Genomic DNA, 22,644 nt, shown 5'->3' on the forward strand with positions numbered 1-22,644 from the left:
CTTACCATTTACCTCTTGTCTACCCCATAGCTTCACAACAACTGACAATAGCCCCCCCTCTCCCCCCACCCTTATGTTCCCAGTCTTAGGAAGTCTGGTTGAGTCTGGTTTCCTGAAAAGGGAAAATGAGGGAATGAAGGAGGGATCTGCCATCTGGAAGCGTTTGCTGGTGTTTGGGAAGTGACTGAGGCCGCCCGCTCCCTCCACTTGGTCTGGGATCCAATAGGCTCGTGATGGAAACATGTCAGAGTAAATGTTGCACTTGAGCGCATTCAAAATGTGAAAAATGTCAACTCTGCCTGACCCTCTGCTTTTGCCAAAACAAGATGAGCTGGCTTGCAGAGAGTGTTTGCCTAAAAAATGTTCATCTTTGTCAGTGTTTACTGATGGGACCAAATAAACTACACACACTCACAGATACAAATGTGGGGAGAAAGCGCCATCTAGAGGGATTTGTTATAATTCCTGCAGGTAGGCAATGATGGTCACCCATGCACTTCATGACAACACCTACAAGTATATTTGCATTCAGCTACAGATGGATATTTTTCTATGTTCATAATGCTCTTGGGAGCCCTCTTGTGGTGAAAGTAGACCCCAATATGCTACAGAGTACACCGAGTCATTAGGACAACAAAGATCAAACAAATAACTAGGTATTAAAAAAATAGGCAAACTCTTTACACTGAATTTCTCAATTATGCAAGGTGAAATGGATAACACACACACACACACACACACACACACACACACACACACACACACACACACACACACACACACACACACACGATACTAATTCCATGGCATCCCAAGAGGACTATTTCACAAGGGAAAGAGTAGGTAGCTCCAGTAAAGCGCTCCAGCAAGTTAAAGAGAGGACTAAAATAGCGACGGTTAACAACTGGTACCAAATAAGTGGAGTAAGACATGGCAGGAGAGTAAAAGCACTATGACGGTGTGCTTAGTGGACAAGGACCCAGATTTAAGGTCTGCCTGCAATCACCAACCTTTTTGACAGCTGAAGTGTTCCTCTTCACAAAAGGCACTCTGTGTTTACATAACAAGGGCTTTTGAAGGGCTTTATATAACTCTGCGGACATGGTTTTACCTTTGTTCGTTTCAGCTCATTGTGTGTGACAAAGGGTTTTCTTACACCTGCACTAGTCATCCTAGCGCTTTGGGAGATGCCATCAATCTCAGTTCATTGAAAACCAATTCTCTTCATGCAGGAACTGCAACTATTCACCAATACTGAATAAGAGCTGTCACCTGAATGGAGATCACTTTTGATTAAGAAACTGGACATTTAAAGGGGGAAATAGACACAGGATGACAAAGAAGGCACTGTAGCAGGATTGAGACACTCATACATTCAGAAGCTAGAACTCAGTAAACAAAAACCCTTCTTAGGCAGTCAGTTTGGCGAGAAAGTTTATTTTGTATTTTCCCAGGGAGGTTAACATACAGGCCAAAATTACAGTTTCATTTATTTCATTTTTTTTGTTTCAGAGAGGCTGGCATCTTACACATCTATTATTTTTCTGATTCAACATGGCCCTATTAGCTTGCACAGTTGTTCCAGTTAAAGATTTCAGAAAATTTTGACTGACACATCACTGGTGTTAATTGACAGTGAGAAATAGAAATCAATTATACAAAATAATACGCTCACTTCAGAGGCATGAGGGTACCCTGTTTTGTCAGGTCGCTAAAAATAATCACAAATGGACTCAGCAAATATCTCTGCAAAGCTGAAAGACCTGGTGGCTAGCCAGTAAGCAGTGCTAAACAAAACATTTGTTTTTCAAAAGCTGGTTGCTGCTACAAGAGGAGGGGGGGGCGAGGGGCAAAGCTTCAGAGAGAATAAGATTTCAAAAGCGAAGAAGATACTTGCGGTAACATGCTGTGCACCCACAGAAAAACACACACACATACACACACACACCAGCGCTTCATCCAAAGACACGTGATAGAGAGAAGAGCGAGAAAGAGGAAAGACAGATAAAGAGAAAGACAGAGGACTAACAGTTCAGCAGAAAGCAGACAGGCTCGAGCCCAGGAGCGCATGCTTGCTTGCCTAGCTTGCTTAGCGCATAGCCATCTTCAGGGAGCGGGAGTGGGCAACACGGGTACTTGAAGCAACGCTACGCTATATCATAAAGCTATGCTAATAATCACTTGCTACAAGAGCAGACGTTGGGTAAGACTGTCACAAGGATTGTAAATTCACAAGCTGGGTGCGATGGAGATTTGGGGGGGGGGGGCAGAGGGGGCAAAAGCGTTCATGCACGTGCAAAGTGAGCAAGGCCAATAGCAGTGGCAGCAGCAGCAGCAGCAGCAACAGCAGCAACAGCAAGTTAAGAAAACAAAATGGCGGATGTTCCAAGATTACCTCCACTAGGCTGAGGTGACTGGATGCGGTCAGATCACAGAGAGATGGCCAATTCAGTGGGGACAAGAAAAAAAGGAGTCCACTTTGTTCTCTCTGTGTTCCATGTAACGATAAATTAGCCTGTTGATGTGTAGGTAGATACAGGAACAAGGTAGCTTTGTTATATCTACAAGTACAGTAGCTCAAACTACAAAAGCAACTGAATAACAGAAGCAAGCTTTCAGGAGATAAACCAGTCTTTCCACTTTCAATCTTCAAACAGACTCAAAAGCGTGACACATTCGACAAATAACAGTTGTTGATTGTTTTTGTTGTTTTTTTTTCTCACTTTTAAAATCCCACATCAAACGATGAACAACCATTTGAACATTGCACATATCAGAGCTTTGCACGTTAAAGCTAAGGTGCACAACCTCTCCTTGAGAAGAACAAGACAAATACCGTAAAATTGATACTAAGGCAACACAGTTACAAACACACAAAGAAAAATACGTATTGGCACAACCTGTCAAGTATATCACTTGGGCACAAAGACCACGGGCTTTAGTGTTGTAAAAATGGCTTTGCATATTCTTTTGAAATCCTACTCGAGAATGTGCTGGGCCTTCAGAAATCTATGGCAACATGGCAACACTGCGCTCACACTTCCACTGAACAAGATCCGCAGCCTGTCTCCTCACGCATTTGTCTCTTTAGTTAGGTGACATATTTAACACACGTACAGATGTATACACACACACACACACACACACACACACACACACACACACAGACACACACACTCACACACACACAAATACTCTCTCTCTCTCTCTCTCTCTCTCTCTCTCTCTCTGTCACCCGAAAGCATTGATGACCAATGGGATTAAAGTCAGATAATCTCTATTAAATAGACAAAATAATATTTTACTTCACAAATAGACTCTGGTTATTTGCCTTATATACATCAATGTATACACATAGATCTTCACTCTGTCATGGACATCTTAAAAGTCTATTTACAAACTGATTGAAAGCTGATGCGGATAACTACGCCGTAAGTAAGTAATTGTGCTTTTTAAAATGTTGACTCCTACCTCCCTCATGTCATCGCTACATAGCCAAGCAGCCTGCATGAGCAGACTGAATCAACTACAAAACACACAAAAACTGGTGCTCAGCCGATAAATATTATATATTGTTTTTTTTTTTGTAATTTTTCATTAACGTTTCCCATATCATAGGATATCAAGTAATGTTTTGGGAATATAAACAAATGGGCCTTGGTTTTTAAAATAAAAACTGATCAAAAAGAAGCCAACGGATCATTTAGTATGTGGCTTGTATTGCTTTTGATTGTACTACGTACGTTTTTGACCTTTGGACCTTGACATCGGTTTCCAGGGTTTTGAGCTTATCTAGACTGAGAATGTCCACTTGGCAAATTAATCAAGGGACTACAAAACAGTAACTCATCTCTATGTGATCAAATTCATCATCGCTAAATTACCTATGGTCCTCCATGTTTATGTCAGCACCCGTTCAAGTATGAAAACTCTGACTAAACTAATAAAACTTCTGACTGGCATTAGTGACCACATCACATCTCAATACAAGTTAGTCATCGACACCAAACCGTATTCTCCCAAAAGGTAAAATCCCAAAGTCAGACATAAAGGACTGAGCAAAACCTCAGTCAGGAATCACTATCTTCAACCATTAAAGATGGAGGTTGTAAACAAACCAAGAAGCTGACATGAGGCTTTTATCCCGCTAAATATAGGAAAAATTCAGTTAAAAAAACAGAGGTCCTTTAGTTCTGAGCTTTGGGCAATCGGTGTTTGTGTGCTTCGGTCTAATTGGCTAATTATTTTGTTTGTGTCATGGTCATAGTTATCATCATCATCATCATCATCATCATCATCTTCTTCTTATTCATTACCATCGTCCTCATCATCATCACCAGCCACTATTCTCACTGTCCTGGACTTCACTGAAGGTCGCCAGGTAACACTTGACTGGAGGGGCCTCAAACAGTGACCTAACACAGAAAGCATGTTCCACCTATTCAGCATTCATGACTTTCAAAAAGCATTTATACAAACATTAGTGTTATTTGTGACAGAAGCATAACCCATACAGTGTGTCCTTTCCTAACGAAGGAAGGACGTTGTGTTTCGAGAGTTTTTCTAGTTACTCAATTCTAGTTGTTCTAGTTACTCATTCAACTGATGATGCAATGAATGAAATAAGGTAAAAAGAAAAAACTGCCAAATAAATGCTTTTTGGAAATATGAATGCACCCACCATAACAAGGAAATGTATTATTTTTTGATTATAGATATGATATCCACCCAGGCAACCGCTATCTAAATGTACTCTTTCCAATAGTTACATGAGACTGTTCACTCCCTTTTTCTAGACATGAAAAGAAAGACACACACCTTAAAATAGTTCAATACAGGACGCCATTGATTGTAAAGGCAGTAGTCCCAAATTGAGGTAAGCTTTAAGTGCCTCAATAAATCAAAAGATATTTCATATATCTCTGGCACTTATGAAGTCTGGTTAAGGTTAGTATAAACTAACTCAGTTTCTATTGCACTAGGATTGGAGAATACATGTCTTCATACTCACACTACGTACTTACAGTATGCTGGTACATTAAATGCACTAATGTCAACATGAAAAGCAGACATATACACTTTCACATGGCTTTGGACCGAGAAGGCCACAACAACGCTACAATACTCAAATATATATGTATACATATATACTGTATATTAATATAGAGAGAAAGATTTTAAAGTCTTTTTTGTTTTGTTTAGATTGTTTTTCTTAAATATAACTACAGTATCTCTAGGAGATATCAGAGGAGACAAAGTGTAGACTCGCAGTACTGGTACATTCACAGACAAACATTTCATCCATCGGGGGGGGGGGGGACACACATATCTGAGCGCTCAGCCATGGGATTCGCAGCACTCTTGCGTCGCTCAGGATTCTCAGAGGTCCTGGCCGAGCCGCTCGATCTCGTCGATGAGGAAGTCGATGTCCTCGAAGGTGGCGGCCGGGTTGGAAATGACCATGCGGAAGAAGTTGACCTTGTCCCCCTGCGGCTGGTAGCTCACCATGGTCGTGCCGTACTCCATCATCCTGGCCTTGATCACAGGCGCCACCTGAGAGCATCCACACAGGTAACGGGTCAGTGTGGAGAACCAATGGGAACAGGTATCAGTGATGCGCCTTACTGTAAACATGGGCACATCTCACAGGGCTGGGAACTGGGTGGAAAGGGGTTTGTGTCTTTTATTGAATTCTGGAGCACAAAGTAGAGAAAGTTATCATATTTCTAAATATAACTTCGAGCTTCTACAAAGGTAAGACCTCTTCCTCACCTGTGTTCATATACTGTATATTCATATGTATTTCAAATATATTTGAATGTACTCAAATATTTTATACAAAGCCCACATAAAACTGTTCTAATAAAATATGGGATCTGGTAACAGCATGTTTCATAATGGTAATAAATGGAGTGAGATTCTGCAGTTAAAAGGAAGACGACATCTTTTGCTTTGACACAGTGGAAGTTCCGCCTCTGCGCGTTTCATTTCCAGTTTTACGGCACAATCCGATAGCCCCCGCTCCCTTATCTCCTTCCCTCCATCAAACTTCTACTCGTCTCCACAGCTCCCACTGCCCTCCATCACGCTATCAGGAGACGGACCAATTATGTTCGGCAGGGCCTCGGTCAGGCAGACAGAGTCGGCACGGCTGACAGGTAAATCTCCGCACAGCTGGACCTGTCACACGTCTGGTGCAGGACTCAGAGGAGAGGAACTTATCGTCCAGTGACACCTGGTAAGAGTAATTTATTTGGAGCTTGATAACCTCTCTCTGGTTCCTGCAAATGCGAACTGCTGATGGACCAATCGGAGCGACATTCAATTACATGTCTACTGCTCTGCAGTTGGCTAGACAGACATCGTGACATCGTAATGATAAAAATCCAGTTGTTGGTTTCTCTTGTGCTATGAAACGGCTTTTTAAAGTTTCAAATATTCTTTTTTTCCATCTGGGTTCATCGCGGTTCTGCTTTTATCTGCAGTCTGGTGCTTCTAAACAATCCAAATGATGCTAACGGAGATCAAGACATCTCCACAATAAACAAATCAATAGTATTTTTGTGCCTGGCACAGGATTGGCCACATTGCCTGTCTGGGATTAAATTGCCTGCGACGCTGAGGGTTGTTTCTGTGGGTGAAGAGGAAGTGCAGTCCTTCCTCTGATGACCACAATGAGACGCCCTGCCACTTTTGAGTTGTTGCATAATGGCGGAGCCGACAATTCTGGCCAGTGTGATTGTCTCTCCTACAGTACGTAATTACATCCCCATGCTCCATTGAAGCACATTCAGGCCTCCCTAGGAATCCTCTCTGCCTGCAGCACATAGCTGGGCTCACTGGACAATAGTTATTAACGACTACAACATGTCCCTACTTTTCCCTTTATTTATATGTGATTAGGCTAATCTGCCCGTATGGGGCGTTTTAAAGCAGACGTACTTGTATGGTTAAAACAGCACACTTACTTGAGGTAACCGTTTAAATGAATCTAAACCATTTACACAGTACTGTATACTGCCGTGAAAGTCAATGAGTGAATTTGTACAGTATGTGCAGGTGATGAAGAGGTGATGTTATTGAAGGGAATGAGTTAGGTAAGATAGTGGTGACGTTAATGAGGGGGACCTTTTAGGTAAGATTAGAACATTACAAATACAATAAAATGCTGGTGAGGAAAATGTGCTCTATAGCAGAGTCATTGCAGACACCACATACATACACATGCTTTATGAACGCTCTATTCACAGAAATGTTTTTGTTTCACTGTTTCACTGAGCACAGGTGCTAGACAGAAAAAAAAGGGGGGGGGGGGGGGTCAAAGGACAGACCTACAAAGTAGTGTGTTGGCAGCTTTTAGAATGTTATAATTATCGTCTATTTCTCCACCCAAATGTGTTGCAGGTGTTCTTTTGCGAACTCTTTGCCAGAGGCTCTGCCTGATGAAGAATAATCACCCATAGAAATGCGGTCCACAGTGTGTGTGTGTGTGTGTGTGTGTGTGTGTATGGGGGGCTTTTCAACTCCTCCATAAGCACCAGTCACAACAGGATAGGCTCAAATGGGGAGGAATGCATCGGACAGGGCCATTACTTCCCCTTAACTGCTTTTAACAGTGTGAATGTGTTTCCTGCCTGAGCTGTCACAGGGTCTGATTTAAAACTCATCAACTTTATTTTATAAATGTGCCTGCCTGTGGATGCACATGGAGGGGCCCTCAGTAGACAAGAGTTGCTACTTGCCTCCTACTCGCTAGCTCAGTGCTATGGGGCTCTGGGCGTGAGTCTGTGTGGGCCATGCAGTCCAAAGTCTGGAGTCTCATACACTCATATAGTCCTGCAACCCGAAGCCTTCACATAAAAATATAACGCCTCAGACACTTGCAGACCGGGTTGGTCAGTGCAGATTGGTGATGTGTAATGTGTGTGTTGTAACTGAAGTTTGTCCACTCATGGCCAACATGTTGCTGATATCTCTGCTGAGATGACTCTCTTAAAGCTTACTTAGCCAACTGATTTTGCTAACTGAAACTGAGAGAGAGAGAGAGAGAGAGAGAGAGAGAGTGTGTGTGTGTGTGTGTGTGTGTGTGTGTGTGTGTTTATCTGTGTGAGTGGTGGAAGTGTGAGGGGCTGTTCGTATGTGTGGCACGCTCCTGCTATCTACCTTAATTGCTGATAAGAGCTGCTAAGGACCTGACTGCCTGAGGCTGACACTAAACCAGCCACCGACCAATCACGATGAGCGCTCCCCCAGGATATCCACATGCACACACTCTCCCACTCACACACACACACACACACACACACACACACACACACACACACACACACACACACACACACACACACACACACACACACACACACACACACACACACACACACACACACACACACATACACACACACACACACACAAATGCATTCTATTTCCAGTGGTGGTCCTCGGGTGTATAAAACACTACATTCCCAACACGTTTCACTACATTGTTCCAACACTGCAAGCTCACTTTTAGATTTATAAATTCTCTTTCTGCAGTCCCCTTCTCGGTCTCTCCTGACCCAACTGCTCTTAACCCCTTTCTCCCTCTCTCATTCCCTTTCTCTCTCTGTCTAAAATAACTCTCTCTCTCTCTCTTTCTCCCTCTCCCTCTCTATCTTTTCTCTCTCTCTCTATCAAATTCTAATTCAAATTCAAAGGTGCTTTATTCTCTCTCTCTCTCTTTATATAAATATATATATATATATATATACACTGTATACACACACACACACACAGAGGCTACATATATACGTACTGTATATGCTATACACACACACACACACATAGAGATCTATATATTAAGAAGAGCGCAGAAGTAACCAGGATAAGTATCTACAGCAGCATTTAAACGTGTATGTAAATCCCAGAGCAGAGGCAGAAGGAAATGACACGTCACCTTGTGCAGGCGTTTCTGCTTCTCCACCTTGTCCTCTACGTAGCGCAGGCTGGGCGGCAGGTACCAGTAGCACACGTTGGTGTGCTGGGGCTGTGGAGGAGGCAGAGCAGAGAGCACAGGCCGGTTAGCACTAGCCTGCATCTAGCATCAGTACAGACCAGTTAGCACTGAGCCTGTATCTATAGCATCAGCAGCACAGACCGGTTAGCACTGAACCTGCATCTACAGTAATCTAGCATCAGTAGCACACACAGACCGGTTAGCACTGAACTTGCATCTAGCATCAGTAGCACACACCAGTTAGCACTGAACCTGCATCTAGCATCAGTAGCACAGACCGGTTAGCACTGAACCTGTAGCCTATCCATCATCAATCAAATGCACTTCATTCAACTCATGGACAAAATATAAAGGATTGAATTAATCAGATTAACTCTTCAAATCAGATAGAATATGAATAACAGACAAAAATGTCAGTCTAAAATCACTGAACATTTACAGATTAAGAATATAAAGTAGGCTATAAGAATAACAAAACAAGTGTTAAATCAAACATATTGCATACAATTAAAGATTTAAATCTGCAGCTACGGTTACATTGTGAAAGCGTTGGCTGTTATAAGGAGCAGAAACCATAGCAAGTGCACATTTCTGGAACCCCTACTGCAGCAAGCAGTGAAATAAAAGGCCTAGATTTCTGGAGGCCGGGATAATGTTTTTATAATCCCAAGCGTTCGATTATGTTTAAGTAACCGCACCGCGCCACTCCGTCTCTGCTCATTGGCTGCTGAGGTCGGCAGGCAGCGTGGGACCCCGGAGCAAAATTGTTATGTCAGTTTAGCGGCGACGGCCATTTACATGCAAATTAGCCTTGATGCATTTCCCATCCGTTTCAAGGAGAAACTCTGGCTAGCAGCAGTGACCTCTAAAAACAGCACACGACACGCACCACATTACCAAACACTCTGAAATGCTAAACATGAAGGAGCGGGGGGGCTGGTTTGTTATGTGCATACGGGTTTAAAAAACATCTTAAGCAGAACTGTGACTCAGAATGAAGCCATCTGCATGTCTATATGTAGTATGACTAATTGCCTGTCATTTCTTGCTCGCCATCCAGAATAATGGCACATCACAGCGCGGTGACACCTTTGAAGGGAATCAAAGACATTTTTCATGTTCACCGCGACACCATTCATCTTGTCCTCCGGTGTGGCAGGGCCATTAGACGGCACAAAGGAAAGCATCAATAACGTTAGCAAAGACAAAACACGAGGAGGGGGCGAGACAGAGGGAGAGAGAGAGGGACTAAAGTGGACACTTGCTTTGCCGTCGAAGACCATCTCGTATCCTTCCCTGTCCTTGATCTTGTTGTAGAGGTACTCGGACAACTCCAGACACTTGTCAATCTGAGCTTCAAAACCGATGGTGCCCTGTGAACACACACACAAACACAGACACACACACACACACACACACACACACACACACACACACACACACACACACAAAACATACACACACAAGTGTTAACATAAATGGTCTGACAGGGTGATTTCCCCCCCAGGGTCTGTGATACATGAAGGGAGCGAAACCATGGCAACAGCTCTGACAGGTCAACCTAAGAATCAACAGCACTCTAGTCTCCCCATCTGGAGAAAATATTTGTGATCACAGCACAACAGCTGGGAATGAACATTAACAAATAGAGACCTCCAGCCAGACGATATGGTATATAACTTAAACAATACAGTCCATCCACTGAGAGCAAAGCTAAATGATTATTCCAGAACCATCCACAGCTTCCCGAAGCAGGGAAACTGTATCCCGGTGACTTGACCGTATATCTCTTGTTACACATATGACAGGTCAGTGAGGATGGACGACTGCCATGTGCTGGACTGCATTAGGCATCAGCTCCAGGTTCTCCGTAGTCACCGCGTGTGCAAAGCAGACCGACTCAGGTTACTCCATTTACAGCCAAGAGCTGCATCTGATGAAGTGTTCCTCTACTACTGCCTGATTGAAAGCGTGTGTCTTGGCTCACAGGTCACGTAAAGATCTCTTAATGACGAGGCATCAGAGAACCTCTGGACCTGAATACCAGCAGCGGCTTCATCTCCCAAATGAAACATGACCCCCTGAGCCCGGCATGAACCGACGATTGAGAATGCTCCGAAGAACTCACAGGTGTTCTGAGAACCGCAGAACTCACAGGTGTTTTGAGAACCGCAGAACTCAAAGGTGCATCCAGAACTGCAGAACTCAAAGGTGTTCTGAGAAGCGCAGAACTTATAGGTACATTGAGAACCGCAGAACTCAAAGGTGCATTGAGAACTGCAGAACCCAAAGGTGCATTGAGAACTGCAGAACTTAAAGGTGTTCTAAGAACCGCAGAACTCAAAGGTGCATTGAGAACTGCAGAACCCAAAGGTGTTCTGAGAATTACAGAATGCATGGAGAGTAAAACGTAAGACGGGCATAGATCAACAGAGACAGCAGCACAAAGCAAAGGAACAGCAATCTCTGTCTGCACCACGTCGGGTTCTGCCAATACACATTGCCACGGCAGGATAAGCAATTACCCTCCCCGCTCACTGTCAAGAGGCAGAGAATCTGCTGATCACGACGAGCCTGCGTCAAGCCTTGAAGCTACGCTATGCTACGCTACGCTATCAGGCGCTGCTAGGAGGAGACTCCAGCCCATGCGTGCTGTCAATCAAGTCTCCAACTCTGAGCCAAGAGATAAGAGGGACAAGGGTAAGCTTTGCAAGTACACTGAAACAATGCAAAAGTGCACGTCTGCACCTTCCTATAGAAAACTGAACTGTTGCAGAACTATTATCTTTCCTTCGTCACTTTACGGTAATCACTCAACCGATTACACCTGACATCACAGGTAGCAGCACTAGGCCTTATCAACAGAGATCCTTAAAGGTGCTACGTAAGTTTCTTTCAGTTTAAAACATAACCTAGACATAACAATGGGATGTGAAAAAACAACCATCAGTGTCAAAAATGCCTAAGCTCTGTGCTAACTAGTTATTGTGGGCCTGCTCTGTTGTAATACCACTTTGTGCCATGTGTGGCGCTGTATAAAATACCATGCGAGGGCAGAGTGCTGAGTGACAGCGTTCAACACTCAAATCCTACAAAGTCCCACATAGCTACTTTAACCAACACGTACGCTTTTCTGGAGATATTCACAGACCTGTCAGAGGATGAGGAGCTGTACAGTACACACACACACACACACACACACACACACACCACACCATTTCATACTGGACAGGCCAGCGGTCAGCAAGCTATCCAGTGGAGTAAAGACAATTTCAAGAGCGTGCCATCATCAGTGTCATAGTTGTTCTCACAAGGTGTCCGTTTTAACATGTATGTTATCTTAATGCCGTGTAAGTAGTTTAGAAACAAAATAGAATGTTCAAGCCTTGGTTTTTTTTCTTGCTGAAAGGTCCTATTGTAATTTCCCAACTATTAGCCACAGCTTATACATTGATTTTACAAAATGTCTTCAGCTATGAGGTTAATACACGGGGGCAGTTTTTATGGTATGAACATGGTTTTGTGTCTTTTAACTTGCATATAAATAACACTAAATAACATAAACTGCGGCTTATACACAATGCGGCTAATACACAGGAATTTACTGTATTGACTCCTCTTGCTGCTGCCCTCACCTTCGCACACACACACACACACACACACACACACACACACACACACACACACACACACAATAGAAGGTTCAGGTATTGTTTTTGTGACTCTGCTGCAGGCCTCACCTTGGCCCTCCACATGAGCCAGAGCTTGAAGATGTCGACGTGGCGTCCGCACTGCAGGGCCTTGTCCCCGGTGTCGTAGCCCAGGTCGTAGTGCTTGTCCTGCTGGAACAGGTACACCGCATGCATCTGGTTGCAGTTCTGCATCAGACCCTGGAGAACAGGCAAGGGGGGAGATCAACCAATCAGTAAGTCAAATAATGGATGAATGAATGGATGAATGGATGAATGAATGAATGAATGAATGAATGAATGAATGAATGAATGAATGAATGAATGAATGAATGAATGAGCAATAAAGTAACGGTGATGTCTAGTATATTCTGCGTGAAGGCGTAAAAATGAAGAGGCTTCATCATTTGCTCAGGCCATCCATCATACTGTGTTACAGTATAAAAGGCATACAAATGAAGAGGCTTGATCATTTTCTCAGGCCATTCACTATACTGTATAAAGCATTTCGTTGAAGGGTGCAGTGTTACATTGCTGTGACAAAGATGGGTGTTTGGAAGTCTTTTTCATGGGGCACCCAGGTCATGCATTCCTAGAGCGACCACCGGTCAGCACCTGCATACCTCCTCTCTGACCAGCAGGGCGGAGCACTGCAGAGGGACGGCCATCATCTTGTGGGGGTTCCAGGTCATTGAGTTGGCCCTGCAAAAGTGCCAAAAATCATAAGCATATTCATATAGACCAAATAATAGCATTCCGAATCAAAATCAGATTTATTGGCTTTATTGCGTAAACAAACAAGGAATTTGACTCCGGTTAACTTTGCTCTCAAAGTTCAACACTCAAACAAATAAAACATAGAATAAAAACAGAACCGTAAGTATTGTAGTATTGAAGACCAAATGACATTTTCTCCATTTTAAGGCTGCGTTCCCATAAACTGACACACTCCCAAATGTATGCCAAGAGGAATAAACTTTTGCAATAACAATGCTATTCAGTGGAATGAGAAATCGGCACCGGGAAAACAACATTAAATCCTGACAATCCTGATTATGAATACATAAATAATTAACAAACTAAATGAACCAACAATAATGAATGAACAAAAACAACAACTGACATTAATGTATCATTATGGAAACGAATAGAGGAATGAATAGTATACTGTAAAGCAACTCAAATCCCAACAGCTGCAAACTGACAGGAAGGTGTGGAGATCACAAAACTAACAGGAAGTGGTGTGGAGATCACAAGACTGACCTCTCAACCCCGTTCAGCTTCCACCGGTGCTTCCGCGACATGAGCAGACTGCCTCCCCAGGCACCCTACACACACACACACATACACACACACACACACACACACACACACACACACACACACACACACACACACACACACACACACACACACACACACACACACACACACACACACACACACACACACACACACACACACAGAGAGAGAGACACGCAGTGAACAGGTGCTATAAAATCATCACGGTAACATCACACCTGGTGAGAACTCAACATGGCATTTGGATAACACCTTCTTCCTGAACAAGCCCATAACGTTGCCTGTGCCAAGAAGCATCTCACTCACTCTCCCTCTCTCTCTCTCGCTCTCTCATCCACATATTCACACACTCTCTCACACACACAGTCAGACAGAGAGAAGTGTGTGTCTCAATTCACACACTATGAAAAAACAGCAAACCTAAAAAACAATTCTCAGCCCCAACTTGAACGATTACAAAACGCATCCATACATGGACTGTTATCGTCCATCCTCCCATAGAATTCTATATGAAGACAAGAGTGGATAGAAAGGCTGTGGGCTCACCCGACTGTAATGGCCAGCAAGATAATGAGCGGTTGGACAGAGGGGGTCTAAAAAGGGAAAGAGCTCCATCACTCTCTTGTTCTCGTCTGCTACGCACTGACTGACACACCCTCTAAATGGCTCACCTTTGGGCTCGCAGGCCAGCTGTGTGTGTGTGTGTGCGTGCCTGTGTGTGCATGGGTGTGTGTGTATGTGAGAGAGAGTGTGAGTGTGTGTGCGTGGGTGGTGTGGTGTGTGTGTGTGTGTGTGTGTGTGTGTGTGTATGAGGCTCCTTCCTGTTCGACTGGGCTGGGTGAGACTACAGCTGTGTACCCATACTCATTCTCTCTCTCTCTCTCTCTCTCTCTCTCTCTCACGCACATGCACACGCACACGCACACACACACACACACACAAACACAAACACACACATACACACTTTGTACTGACATAATAAATACCTTCTGTTTACGATGCAGAACTCGCAGAAGTATCATAACCTGCCCTGCACCCCTCACCAAGAGACACAGTGTGAAGCACAAACTTTCCAACACATAAAAAGAGCTTTTACCGTTAGAACAAAAACATGTCTGAAAGCGCGCTGAGCGAAATAGCAAGCACTTCAAATGACTGCTCCACACTCGCATTGACCCTTTTAATATGAAGACACGCTAGCTTATGCTTCAGAGATCTGCGATTCAGATCAGCGTCCCCTTTTGGAAGACACCGCTGTGAATCTGCGATGGCCATCTCCCCCCCCCCCCCCCCCCCTCGGGCAGGAAGTGTAGTGCGGAGGAGAGAAAAGCGTGCCCACTCACGTCCACGTGCATCCAGATGTCGTATTTCGTGCAGATGTCCGAGATGGCGATGAGCGGATCAAAGGCGCCGTAGACGGTGGTGCCGGCCGTGGCGCTCACGAAGAACGGGACGAGGCCCTGGAGGGACACAAGATATTCACAGGCCACGCTTTACTGCCTGGACCCACCGACCGGCCGCCATACAGGGGTCTTGAAATCATGTTGACCACTCCATCAGTTTATACAGCTCCTTTCAGAGGGACAGGATGTGACTTCATAATATGCAGCTGAAGCTGGACAGAGGGTAAGATGATTATCATACATACATACCCAAAACCTAATAAGTTTCATGTGTTAAATATTAACCGAATACCGCTATCTCCTTTCAACACATCTTCTCAACAGAGTCTACATGGATGTAAAATTGGCCTTCACCATATAAAAATGGACTAGCCATTAAACAATAATTAAACTATATGTTATGTATTGAAAAAACAATACATGTTAATCATGCGTGATTGAAAGAGTGTTGATTGAGCTCCCAAAAGTGATGGGTAGCAATTTGTCATTATCGTTTCAAACTTGTCCAAAAAGCTCTTCACTTTCAGAGAGCGCTGGAGCAGCTAGTGATACTGATGGTTTTGCTACACCTCATCAAAGAGGCGCAATAACATGCAATAAGCTTTTGGAGCATTTAGGTGAAAAGTAAATGTTTTCCTGCGAGCTCGTTGGGCACTGCTGGACCGTAAAGTCGATTAGATGGGGAAACGTTTCTGAGAGGGTGGTCATGCAGGGACCAGGGGAGACGAGGTTTCAGACGGTATACCTTCTGCTTCGCTTCCAGAATCTTCTTCTCAAGGTCGGACGGTATCATCTTCCCTCTGGTGAAGACAGAAGTAATGGGAGAAAATAACATAATAGGAATAACATAGGGGGGAAAAGTAATTATGCTTATTTGAGCTCCTGTCAATCATCTCAATCAATCAGCGACAACTAACAATACAATGCATCTACTGTGTTGAGCATCACGGCTGTGTCTATATCTGTATTCTGTACTCACCTCTCATCCACTTTGACGCAAATGACACTCTCTGTCCCAATGCCAAGAGCAGCAGCTCCTTTCTTGATGGAGAAATGGCTCTAAAAACAGCAGCATAAAAAATTTAATTGGTCATTTACACATGAAAATATCTATAGATATTCATAATCAATGACTCCTGGAAGTCCTTCATCAGAAAATTATAGTGACAATTCAAGAGTATACATAAAATATATGATCTATTACATCTGCATGCTACTAGTTGTTTCCCATGAGTTATTACTGCTACAAGGGTAATGTCCCCTGGTCTCTGAATATTAGTGTGATGACTTTTACAGCAAAGGAAAATAGAGAATCTCTTGCTTACAAATATAGTGGAAAAGATACTGTCTTCTCTCCACTCTAAACTATCCAATCAAAGAAGTCCCTCGTCTGATATTCTGTGATAACAGTTTTGATTGCCGACTGAACTGATTGCCGACTGAACTGCATTTATCTTGTAAACATGGGACAGAGGATGGGTTCTGACAGTCACTGATCACTAGCTAACCATTATAGTCACAGCATATACAGTACATTCATCACATCATAAGTGATATTTTAAATCCACATTTGCTACTATCAGCTCCCCTGTTAGAGTACCGTCATATTAGGAATAATCAATATATCAACAACATATAATTTCAAGATGCAGATTATGAGGATGGCATAGCCTAACTCTAAACTCATCATTTATTAACCCGTCTGAAGCGAGAAAAACAGAGAGCAAAGCAAAGAAAGAGGAGCTCTCATAACATAACAAACGAAGAATGAGGAGAGTACAAAAAAGGAACAGAAATGGAGCCTACATGCTCGGAAGTGAAGGCTGCTAGTTTGGGGATTGACGACATTCCTTTCTCCTTCACTTCAGGGAACATCTTGAAGCGTGCCAGGAGCATGGCATACATGTTGGATATGGCGCCACCTAGGGGAGAGAAGACACAGCGCATCAGCCTTCCTCCAGTGATTATGAAAGGCAGGTGATGAGGATGTGCAGCCTCAGCCAAAGGCAACACACAGCTGCCTGTATCACTCCACACAGCCTGACAAAAGAGTAAACAGAATCCTGATGTGGGCGCTAAATCTTGCTCTCTCTCTCTCTCTCCCTCCCTCGCTCCCACACACACACACACACACACATCTCTGTCTGTTTTTGTCTCCATCTTGTCTGCGTAAGCCATTCTTTATCTAGAAAGCCTGCACATTAAAGGAAAGTGTCTTTTTCCCCCCCACAGTACAAAAACATAAACACCACTGATAAGCAGTACACAAGAACCCATGAAGCTGACCGAGAGCACAAAGTCAAGACCAAAATAAGCACAAAATAAGACCTGACAAAAAGGTTTACAGCTTCAGTGCCTGTCTGGCCTACATGTGTGTGTTAACTCCACACCTAATGTTGGGTTCTAGCCCTCGAGGCATGAGTGAGGGACTCAAACACTGGGACCCATACGTTACGGTTCATCCACTACATCCATACGTTACATAGGCTCCTCCACTACATCCATACGTTACATATGGCTCATTCACTACATCCATATGTTGCATATGGCTCATCCACTACATCCATACGTTGCATATGGCTCATCCACTACATCCATACGTTGCATATATGGTTCATCCACTACATCCATACATTGCATATGGCTCATCCACTACATCCATACATTGCATATGGCTCATCCACTACATCCATACGTTACATATGCCTCATTCACTACATCCATATGTCTCTGAAGCGTGTGAGTCACAGCCCACTGATCAAAATGGAGGCTGTGATGCAACGTGAAGGACAGGCGGACACTCTGCTCCATCAAAATTAGGAAACAAGTCAGAGACTTGGGGGGGGGGGGGGGGCGGCGGGGGGCGGAGTGGGAGGAGCTTGTCACGTGACGGCTTACCGGGAGAGAAGATGCCGTCGCCTCGTCCATCGGACCAGCCAATGATCTCTCTCATCTTCTTGAGCGTGACGTACTCCAGCAGCACGAACACCGGCGCCACCTCATAGGTGAACCTGTCCAGCGCCGGGAGACCACATGACCCAGTTACACAAAACGCCACGGCAGCACCCAAAAAAGAGTCCACCCCCCGCCCCCTCCCCCCACCCCTGTCTTGTTTCACAACAGTCTGTGCCTGTGCTTTTGCAACAGCATGTCATTGACAGTTTGAGGGCGAGTTGAGGGGGTTACATACAGGCATAGGAACGGGAGGAGGAAACTAGGGTGACACATGAGCAAGGGCACACACGCACACACACACACACACACACACACACACACAAAAACAATTATTCAGTAAACATTTTACTAACAATTTTACAAAGAGGTGATCTACTATTAAATTGCCACTTCATCTTGAAAGATGGACTGAAAATTAAATTACAGATAGGGAATATTTTCATATAGAATATGTAATATGCATATACTGTAATGTGCTAGCCTGATTACCATCGACTTTCAAAGGCTCTGCGAGACTTTAGTCTGACCAACAGCCTGTACTAACACGGTTTCTTGCAAGCGCTGGTTGACCCGCCTCCTTTAAGTGCCTCGATTTGCTACTGGTAGATGTCAGAAAGCGGTTTGCCGAGTTTAAACCAATAACAACACTCTTTCCTCTGCCTTGAACACGCCTCTACCCAGAGCCGTTGGAGCTGCTCAAAGTTGATTGGTTCTCGACCAAAGGGGGCAGTTCCGCAGATTTCGGGAACTCAGAAATCGTTCTCAATGAGCAGTTGGCCAGACCAGCAGCAAAAGCCTGAAGGCGTTGCGTCACTGGGAGGGCGTGCCAGGCTAGTAATGTGCACCTTCTGAATCATCCTATTTCCAAATGTGGAGGATTTTCTGTGTATTTTTTAAATTCTAAATGAATAGACAAAATCTACATTTGACTGCACTACCCAATTTGCCTTGCTTGTCAGCAGTTGTAAGAAACACTTCACTGACCTGAAACCTGAAAGTAACCTTTAATGGACATAACTCAAATTTTAATTTTCTCAGCGTGAATGGCCGAGAAGATACGTTCAGGGGGCTGACTTGAGGGAGGAGGTAAGGGCGAAGGGGTAATTTAATGTTGGATTCGATTCAAGCCAGGCTTTTCATTTCGCTCCTTTCAAAATGATTTCTTTGATGCGCCCAACACTATCAGACGAAACAGGCGCATAACAAGTTGGCATCAGAGCGGGAAACCTGGGGCAGGAAATGACTGAAAATCGCCACGTGGTCGAGGATTGAGCCAGGAGGAGTAGGCTACTCACATATTGGTATTGGCAGTTGATGTCAACCAATCCGCCGCCAGGCCAACCATGTCTAATCCAGTGGAGAGTTGATTGAAATACCTGGGGTGCGCTATACATAGAAAATGAAATGAGAGAGATTTAATGATCCTTATAGATTTTAATTAGACCGTGAAAATAGCATTTAAATGCTAATATGTTTTTTTGTGTGTATTGTCTGTGCCTGGTTAAGGGTTTGATTTTAGGGAGTGGCCCAACATGGCAGAAATCGCACCCATGGTTGACGAGGCCTAAACATTAGGCTCTACCTGCTTAATCTGTAGGCCTATTGTTTTACCAAGGTGAAATAGATATGTGATACTTCTTTACAATGACAAGGGTAATTCGTAATTTGCAATTTAGTCGATTTAGTGAAACCCGTCAACTGATTTAATAGAAAGAGGGAAATATGAAGATGAAATAGCCTAGGCGCTATTCACGTAGCGCCACACAAGCATTAAAATACCAAATAAATTAAAACTAACCCAAAAGCCAGAATTTTCAAGCAAAACTCGAATGTTGAAAGAGCATGTAAATTACCTGTTTTAATGGCGTATTTCAGGGTGGCCCGACAACTTACAAGGATATCATCCAAGCTCTCAGGCTCATCGGAAAGTTCCCAGTTGTTTCTTTGGAGCAATTCATTGGGGTAGTGAAAATCGATTACTTTCGTTGACCTATCAAACGACTCCACAATATAAGATAACAAGATATCCACGACCTCTTGGAGGAACGTCATTGTCTTCACATCTCCATCGAGAGCAGGAAGGAGATCTGTAAAAATATTTAATTGCTATGTATTTTAGTATTATTAAAATGTAATGGGACCATATGGAAAACACGACACTATAACGATTAAGTGATAATTTAACCTTGACAAAGGAAGGTCAGTTCGATAATAAACGGATAAAGGGTGTTTCCTTTAAAAAAAAAAAAAAAAATACATACACTATGCATTCAAGCAGACTAGGCCTACCGGTTGAAAATAATATTTTCATGTAAAATAAATAGACTTGCAGACAATGCTTTAAGTAATTCGATGTTTATGTAAAACAAAAGTAAATCATTTGAGGAAAGATGTCACAAAATCAAAGCATAGGCCCGGTTTCCACATTACAGACTATTTTTTTCTGATTGATTTAACACAGAAATGCATTTATGCAATAAACCTTGCTTTTAACATGGGGAAATAAGGGTGGGGGGTGGTTGGCTTGTACCTGTTGAGTAGAGCTCAGAAAAGCCGGTGGCCGCTTTAGAACAATTACATGGTTTATTGCAACCGCAGGTCTCAGCCGGCGTCTCCTGCTCTTGTTTGGTTGGTGTGTCGACTGGTTTGTCGACTGCTTCCTCGGCCACATTTAGCAGCGCTTCAGTAAAGCCGAACATAATTCAAGTCATAAATCGTGAACCCAAAACAAGAAAGGACCTTTTCATGCTGACGTACAATGCTATATATTATATGTATAGATATATAGGCCTATATAAAACAAATCTTAAATCACAGAGGGGTGTGACATGCATTTGAATCTATCCGAAATAATTACGATTATGATAGCACTCAACGAAATGTGCAAAATATCAGAGAATAATTTCGGAAGAACGTACCACATAATTTCGATCCAAGACCACCGGGAAATTTTTGGGCCGCTGCCTGACACCATGCTCTTGCTAAACAAATACAGTCAAAGCGAAATTCGAGGACAGTTCATTTACAGGCAATATTTCCACGACAATATCACAATAAAAAAGCAGCAATTACTGACCAAAGGCAGCGATTTTGCCGTTGACATTGTAGCTGAATACATAGTAATACACATGAAAACAGACACGTCGTAATGAAATAAGCTTCATACTTTCACATCAGCACCATAACCTTGAACTATGAAATTTAGGCTAGGTTGTCCGTAAGAAACGTCCCATTTACAACAGTCGTTGTGAGCTAATCGTGTGATATTGCCATGCACATACGATTTGAATATTACCGCTTAGTACATTCTGATGCATATTGTATAAGAAATTAAGCGACTCATAGATGATGGTAATGTTTGTTCTAAGATAACTCTAATTATTCGCCCTTTTACTTACTTGTACTGGGGCTTTGGCTGCCAGCATCAGGATTAGGAGCATTTTGGCCACCGAGAGACCAAAACCCGTGAGAAGCCATTGCAGTCAGTCACAACTACGAAAGAAGGAGACAGATAGTGCCCATCCAGACGGAAAAACGCGCCAGGGGGAAACGGGAGCTGTTCACAGGCGTGGTGCTGAAAGCGTCCAGGCAGCTTTTCAGTTCGCTGTTGCAAATCCAATTGAGCATTCAACGGAAACACGAACGCGGCTTTCAGATCGCTGTCCCCCTCTTCACTAAGGTATCCTTCCGTCTCAAATCTCGGTCCTCCACAGGTACCACAAAACTGCGTGGCGTCTGCTGTGTTGTGCGCGCGGTTTAAAATGAACAGCCGCTTCTTCCTGACAGCATACTTTCCACAGACGCGGCGCGTCAACACAATGTAATGAGTTGCGTAAAAGGTGTTTCGAAACGATGTTTTGCAACAAATCCTAAAAAAAAAACCCGGACTATTGTGGGAAAAATAGGACAGCTTTACGACCAGTGCGATGCTCGAAATAGTTTCCGGTAAGTGCCAGATGCACTTTTATTAGTGCGTATCATAGTCCAACTTTGAAAATAGAGCGAGGGGTTATAATGACATTAGGAATCATAAAAGCCTTGTGTAGCGTGGCGCTAACCCAGTTTCACGTCACCAAGAGAAATTCCGACGTGATTCTCATCGTGACGAAGGGTATTGCGTGCTGAGTCGTGACCACACATTTGGAGCGTTTTCCCTTCCAGCCAATTTCAAGACTTTGGGGAAAGGGATAAACATTCTTAACAATTCCGCCCTTTTCTTCCGGTAAAGCATTTCAGCGTTGCTCTATAACTGGAAGTGGCGCGCGACATTTTACAGCCAAACAACTGAAGTGCCAGC

At 43.6% G+C, this 22,644-nt stretch overlaps 1 protein-coding gene across 1 annotated transcript; it reads right to left on the minus strand.

The window, feature by feature from the left end:
• Positions 1–5,314: 5,314 nt before the first annotated feature.
• gad2 (glutamate decarboxylase 2) lies at positions 5,315–22,312 on the minus strand. The gene is made up of 16 exons (XM_062521653.1): positions 21,746–22,312; positions 21,266–21,328; positions 20,878–21,027; positions 20,201–20,434; positions 19,643–19,733; positions 18,291–18,403; positions 17,199–17,314; positions 16,372–16,451; positions 16,138–16,192; positions 15,333–15,449; positions 13,951–14,015; positions 13,311–13,389; positions 12,739–12,888; positions 10,264–10,371; positions 8,939–9,028; positions 5,315–5,553 (listed from the first exon to the last, which is right to left on the minus strand). Exons 1-16 carry the CDS (start codon positions 21,822–21,824, stop codon positions 5,380–5,382), a joined length of 1,764 nt encoding a protein of 587 aa, XP_062377637.1. The 5' UTR covers positions 21,825–22,312; the 3' UTR covers positions 5,315–5,379.
• Positions 22,313–22,644: the final 332 nt, after the last annotated feature.

This window comes from Sardina pilchardus, chromosome 19 (genome assembly GCF_963854185.1).
Source record: "Sardina pilchardus chromosome 19, fSarPil1.1, whole genome shotgun sequence".
NCBI classification, from domain to species: Eukaryota; Metazoa; Chordata; class Actinopteri; order Clupeiformes; family Clupeidae; genus Sardina; species Sardina pilchardus.